Raw genomic sequence first — 7,653 nt, 5'->3', positions numbered from 1 at the left:
ATCTATAGTGTCAAATTTAACCTAACGTGAGTCGTCACTGCTCCTCTATTAAATATATTGTTATTTTTTATCAAAATGATAGTTAAATTTGACACTATATCGTGTCAATTTGACATTGTACAGCGTCAAATTGACATTATACAATGTATAGTGTCAAATATAACTATTGTTTTAATATAAAATAACGATATGATTGAGTAGGAACAGGCTTGGCGACTCACGTTAAATTAAATTTAACATTATAGATTTAACAATGTACGAGATATATTTACTCCGAGAATAATGAGCATTTAAAATTTTAAATGTAGCTAAAATCAGAAGAGAAATTGATGTGAATTGAAAATAGGACTGAAAAATTCGTCTAAATTAAAATTCTACTGCGAATTAAAATGAGGACAAGGACAGTAAATTAAAACTACAATTGTAATTGAATTTTTAGGAGCTGTCTGAGTTATAATTGGAATAGTTGAAACGAGATCGATACTGCGATATGGCAATGAAATGCCACATGAATTCTTTGTTCATTGTGTATAACGCTCGTTATCATGACGATCACGTATCGTGTACAATTCATGACAAGCCTGCTAGTGAATAGTTTGCCTTGCTCTCGGGATTGAACTTCTTTTTTTGTTTTATTCATTCGCTCACTAATAAATAGCACGAAGTAATTGCTCGTGACGTAAGGATTTATGAATGATCAAACGATGCGAACGCGCCGGGAATTCCGTGAAAATCGTCCGAACAGTGCACGGTTTTCTTTACGTAAACATTTCAAAGCGTGAAGGTCTTAGGTAAAGTAAGTGGTTATCCAATTAACTTATTAAAGGTCATAAAACTGTAATGCAGAGAATTTTATTTGAGTAATTTTACCTTTTCTAAAAGTCTCAGTTACAAGTTCTTGAATTATAAATCTAGAAACATTAAACAGACAATTTTTATCGTGTTGAAAATATTAAGTTTTAATTTTGAAGGACAACGATTACATCTAATATAATATTATTTGAAAAAATGAAATAGAACGCCTTTATTCTTTTAATCGGTGATGATAGATACAGTTTTTTTATAACTACAGAAAATTATTCATATATCGTTTTGTAAATGTATTGTAATCGCAACAAAATTTATGTTCCTGTAGAACATTTAATTTTGTTCCACAAATAGAATTCTGTCTTACAGCAACATAACATTTTTTACGATTACAATATATTTACAAAACGATATATATATATATGAATAATTTTTTTAGAAAACCTTAAACATCACGTCTGGACATCACATGAAAATTACAATGAGAAAAATATATAAATAAAGCCAATATTTATCGAAGCAAAAAGAAAACATTGTCTTAATTAAGTTAAGATTTATCATTAATAAAAAATAATATTGATAAAAACAGCATTCAATGTCAACGTGAGAATAATAGCTTATTGAACTCAGATGCATATTGAAAATAAGAAACAGAATTCTATCTGATAATGTTATATTATTTACATTTTTTTATTGTGACATTGCATAACTACAATACATTATTGAATATCGAATATTTACATGTACTGATGTATGTTTGTGGATATCATAAAAGATTATTATATAAATCTTTGACGTCGTTCTAGATAAAACGAAATAAAAATAAACTGTGTTTTGATGATATTGTTTACATATGAGAGAAGTCATATCATCAAAATTATCACCACGAATTTGCTCCGTTTATTGAATTTCTTTCAATTTTGAATTAATTTTGTATTTTGAATTGTAACGATTATTATATTAAAATAATATTATAATTATATTATTATTACAAATATTAAATATTATAATATGTTATAATTACATTACAACGGATATTATAATGGATTATGTTAGAAATTTTATGGTATTAATTGGAAAAATAAGAAATTTGACATTTTCCATAAACGATCTAATAAATATTTTTTTTTAATTTATAAAACTAAAAACATTTTAACTCGAAACTGATAATATTTCTAATCATTATATCAAATTCGCTCAAAATCAATTGAAGAATTTATTTGCAAAGAGAGAGAGGGGAAAACGTTCACAAGTCTTTCGATAAGACTTATCGCGGTTGAACTTCCGACCAGGCAGGCAATCAAGGGTCATTTCAGGATAGAATACTGTTAGTATGTATTTACGCACCCCTTATCGACAAATGTACATGTTTAGTATGTTTAAATTTAATACTCTAAAGTTGGCAATTCTGTTCGTTATTCTTCTCTCGCTTTTACATTCAAATCTCTTTTTTGTTTAGTCTGTTAATAAAGACACATCACACGACATTCATCTTCGTTTAATTGCCTATAAAAGTTTACCTAAACCAACAAGTATGGCAAAGTATGATTATGCGTACGATTTTCGAAAATCAATTTCCGATGAGCAACATGAATAATATTCCATCAAATTTCGAAAAAATCGTCTTCTTCTTCTCCGTAAAAATCATATGAGATTTCACAAATCGAAATAAATAAAATTGGAAACAGGGCAAAAGATGAACAAATATTAGTACTCACCGTAGGGAACGACATTGTTTGATATTTCCTCAGAAGTCCAGCGAAACGAGAAGTCAGTGACGTATCGATTAATAAAACTAAAGTCAAACGTCTGAGCGACGATCGAGAAGAGACAGAACTGAAGTCTGTGCGATTATGAAGAGACGTTAAAGGAGAATGCCTTTAACTGGCCCCACTCTTCCCCACTACTAGTCCGTCATGTTGGTGCGGAAAACGTCATGACATACACGAGTTGGAATCCAGGTTCGGATTACACGTAGGAAAAACGTAGGAGAAAATCAGAAAATGTTGTATTTAAACGAATTTTGTAAGAAATTTTTAAAAAATTTAGAAATAATTAAGATTTAGAATCATAATTAAAAAAAATATATGTAGATTAAAGAAAATCTTTTTATATCATTTTATATATATCTACTAAATCTATTCGCTTGATTTACTTAAATTTTAACAATGAGAAACATACGTGTACATATCTAGTGAGAAATGTGAGGAGAGTCCTCCTGATCTTCGTTTCAGTCACTTCCGTTCCACTTCGACCCTGAACACGTTTATGTACATGTGCTTCTTGTGCAGTCTTCCTAGTTGGAAATGCCTGATCATAATTGGTTTCAATCAAAAAAAACCCCTGCTGCTTCTAAGATTGTAATCCTCTGCGCCTTATACAAAAAAGATTTCTTCCCGATGAATCTTATCTTGAGAGATATATTCTTTCGAACTGCTGAGATATTTCAAAATTAAAATTTTTTAGAGGATCAAATTTTATTTTATCGATATTCTTTCATCTATCAATTTCTTGCGTCAAGAATTTTTATGGAATTTATTAAAATTTATCAAATTTGAGAGGGATTAGTTTATCATAAATTCTACCTCAATTCTCTGGTATCAAAAATTGCTAGTTCACACATATTTGTTTATGTGCGATTATTATAAATGGGTCAAAATTGACATCAATTGACCTAATGAGCAATTAAGTGTGCTAATTTAAGACTGCTTGCATCTAACTTCAACTATATTCGATTATGATATCAGAAGTGTAGAATCGCGCAAATATTTCCTTCCTTTATAAAAAATCTTTATATATCAAAACAAAATTAACATCCTTCTATGTCATCATTCGTGTTCGATGATAAAATTTACCAAAAATTCTTTTTACAGTCATTTTTTATTATAACTCAATCTACACCCGTATCCTGTATTAACATAGACGACGTTAAAACGACAAGTTGAATAAGATTCACTTATATAAGATTTAATTATTTATTAATCCATATACTGAATGGAAAATAAAACGTTGCAACGATGTCACGTTGCGACACGTTGGCTAATTGTCAAACAAACGTATTTTCTGAAGTAATGTAATTTGCTCTAATTTTTTGAAAGACCCCGTTAACGCGGAATTAATAATGTTAATTTAATTCTCGTTCTTATCTCATTATTGTGGCATCGAACAAGATATTTAATTTTTCCAGCGAACTGTAATTTCTTTACCAGAAGAAGCTTTTAACTATTTATAAGACATTAACAAATAATAGATAATAGATAATCTTCTTAATGAAAGTAAATTACATTATTATATTTCTATTACAAAATAAAAACATTATAGGAATTTGTTACGGAGAGAAAGAACATCATTTTTTTCTGAATAAATTATAGATGTTAGATTTTATAAAAGACGTTTTTCTCCATCGAAAAATAAAATTATATAAAATTATGAATAGAGAATGTTTACTTAAGTTAAATATTAGACTGCGCTGAATTATGGAAGGTGCAACGAAATTGGAAAGTTTATATTAAATTTTAAAACATTTCATTTGTCTTAAATGGGGCCAATCCATTTATTGTCTTAAATTTACACAAATATATTAGATAAATATATTAGAAAGTAATACAAATATCGCATGAAAAATTAACACAAAAAATATACTGCCAATCTGGAAATATATTCAAACATTGTTCAGTAACATTAATATTTATAAGTATAACATATTAAATTAATATTTTATTTATACCTTTTTTTTATTTATTTATCTTAGAATTTGTTTTAAAATATATTACTTTTATGTTATTTATTCATAAATTGTATTATTTTAATACTGAGAAGTAAATATAATTTAATAGGTATAAAATATTTAAATAACATTATATTAAATTAATTCAGAAAATAAAAATGTAATACAAGAATTTTTATCACAAATACAAAATATCTTTTATTGTTACTTTACTAAGTCTAATCTTACCTGAAGATAAATTATCATGATTACTAAGCATCGATTTATCATGAAAATTTTTGTTGATAAGGAACGTTTTACAAATATAACAGCGTCTTGTAATGAAACTTATCTGCTATTGCATTTTTTCACATCGTCGTTGATGGTTTTATCTATTTGTAGTAGTGATAACATTTACATGAACATTTATATATTCTCATTTATATGCGCGTGTTTACACATCCGTACGCACTTTTGAATCTGGGAAAATCCCAGTCGAATCAGCACAATGTTTATCCGCAATGGACCGCAGCTTTTACCGTTGTTGGAAAAAGATGATTGAAGAAAAACATTCGTTCTTACAAATTAAATAACAATGTAAATGCTAATTGCGGTGCAAAAAGAGCTTTGGAAAACCCCAAGAAAATGTTTACCAATGTTTTTATTCATCAATTTTAATAATTCAAACAACAACTAAAATATACTTGATTAATAAATAAAATAATTTAATAGTAAATTTTTTTATTTAATAATAAAAACTTTTTTTAATTCTAATTTGAAATTAATTTTTTAAAATTCTAATTTGGAATTAAACTGATACAAAATAATTATATTTAATTGATAAACTATTGAATTAACGAAACAATATAATCAACTTCTAATGGTCTCCCAGAATTTAAACAATAAAGTAATTATACATAAGAGCAAAGAAAAGCTATATTGCGATTAATTTCCGCGCAGTTATTTATTCTTACTTGTTTTTTATAAGTACTAATTTATTGTTTCAAATTACACTCTCTCTCTCTCTCTCTCTCTCAACATATAAAAATTTATATTCAGTATATTATATTAGCATAATAAAAATTAATAAATTAATTACTCGATCAAGAAATTTATATATCTTTGAATTTTACCTATAATTTATTATTAATTCAATTAAGTATTAATACCAAATCACGAATTCCTGCACAGTAAAAAAATTTGTGTATCTATTTGTGTTGGAAACGGTCCACTCACGTTTGTGTTAACAGTTTGTGTTGAATTTTTTAACATATTCAAGTTAATATAACACAATGTGATTATGTTATATTTGAAGATTTTTTGTGAAATTGATATTCAATGTTTCTTAATGTAAAAATGACAAATTTATGAGTAAGTGAACAAGTAACTTAAAAATAATGTGTTTTAAAAAGTAAATTCTAAGACAAATGAATGAAATATGTGGTAATTTAATATATCATAAATGTTAATTTTCTAAAAAAAAAAATGTTCTCACGGTTTTTTTACAAACTGTATCGATATTATTTTTCTTTGTATTTATTCTCTTACATAATATTTGTGTTACCTTCTAACATATTCATCTTGTGTAAAATTAACTAAAAATTAACTAAAAAGTTTCAGTGGACCGTTTGGGACATGCAATTTATGTTAAATTTAACACATTTTTTTCCAACTATGTTTGATAACTATGTCCAACTAAATCGTTTGTCCGTGACATGAAATTTGTTGAAAATAAATTCAAAATAATAATAATAATAATTTTATCTCATGCCCAATTTCTTCACTTCCATAAGTTGCGGATAACCTTATCCAGAAGATATCTCCAGTCACATAACAATATGTTATGAAAAGATTTCTAAAAGATATCTAATTTCTGGATACAATAATTTAGAAAAATTTCTAAAAGATCACATAAAATTATCTGAATGTTATCTAATGCGCCGTTTTTTTAGAACAGAAAGTTATACCTACAAAAATGATACCTAAAAAATTTCTCAAATTGTCTGCCTTTATGTACTTTGTGATATTCAAAATGTATTAACATAGAGTTCGTATTTATGATGTCTAAAAGAAGTCTGTTATTTACCCAAAGTGCAATTTACCCAAGTCATCTGAAAAATGACTAAAAGATGAATTCTAAATATCTTTTAGTCGTCTTTAAAAATTCTTTTAGGTTATGAGTCTGCTTCTTAAGAAAATGTTATTATATCTTTATGATATCTTCTAAAATGACAATAAATGAATTTCTCATAAAAGATATCATAACTATGTTTAGTTTTTGAACTGTATCAAATAATAGCGGCGCATGCACATTTGCATGGCTCAAAAACCATACAACAAAATATCTTCCATAAGAGAACAAATTGATATTATTTAGCTTGATATCATAAAGATAAAAATTTCAAGAAAGCTCTGAAATAAGATATTTTAAAGAGTTCTTTTAGTAAATGTTTCTAATAAATGATTATTATGAGATATCATTTGGACATCATTTTCAAGATAACTAAATGTTCTCCTTAAAAGTTCTCTTAAAGTTTTCATTTTGGTAAGCATGCTGTCTGGGCTGGGAGATATCTCTTGGATAAAGTTATCTTCTTCTGGTTTCCCCTTGTTTGGTTTTCCGACTCAAATATAGAGTCACAGTACCATGATAAAGTTATCTAGAGCATGATGTAAGAATACCAGGTATTCCGTTCCCGTAGTTGCGCAGTAGCAGGGTGAATTCTGGCAAAAAATTGATTGGCTATTCCAATATGCCAGCGTTATTATACACAAGAATGTGTATAGAGGCAAAAATGTGATTGGTTGTTTCCAGTATTGCTATCGCCATTATGCGCAATGGAACACCTGGTATCCTTAAGACCGTAGCACAGACTCTTGCATAACGCATAACGCATAGTGCATAAGCGAATCAACTAATCAGACTCTTTCCTTTCCTTCCATTCCATGGAAAAGAAGAATTTCGATTGGTCGATTCCTTTATGCACTATGCATTATGCGTTATGCAAGAGTCTGTGCTGCGGCCATTAGCCTTAAGCCATAAGAAATCGACGAATCATAGTTCATTATTCGCCTCGAATTCGACTGTAATTGGTCAAATTCTTACGGCTTAAGGCTTAAGCCCGTATCAGACTACCGAC

The 7,653-nt window shown here is 27.7% G+C and overlaps 1 protein-coding gene across 1 annotated transcript in view; it reads right to left on the bottom strand.

The window, feature by feature from the left end:
• LOC108724004 (serpin B3) overlaps nucleotides 1–2,660 on the bottom strand; it is an 8,886-nt gene extending 6,226 nt beyond the window's left edge. Inside the window, exon 1 of the mRNA XM_018450094.1 lies at nucleotides 2,526–2,660. Coding sequence (XP_018305596.1) covers nucleotides 2,526–2,540 — 15 coding nt within the window. The 5' untranslated portion in view covers nucleotides 2,541–2,660. The remainder of the gene's footprint in view (nucleotides 1–2,525) is intronic.
• Between the last annotated feature and the right edge of the window lie 4,993 nt (nucleotides 2,661–7,653).

This window comes from Mycetomoellerius zeteki, unplaced genomic scaffold (assembly GCF_001594055.1).
Source record: "Mycetomoellerius zeteki isolate Tzet28-1 unplaced genomic scaffold, Tzet1.0 scaffold265, whole genome shotgun sequence".
NCBI lineage: Eukaryota > Metazoa > Arthropoda > Insecta > Hymenoptera > Formicidae > Mycetomoellerius > Mycetomoellerius zeteki.
Note: the sequence above shows the minus strand (reverse complement) of the source record. Positions and strands in the feature narration are given on the sequence as shown.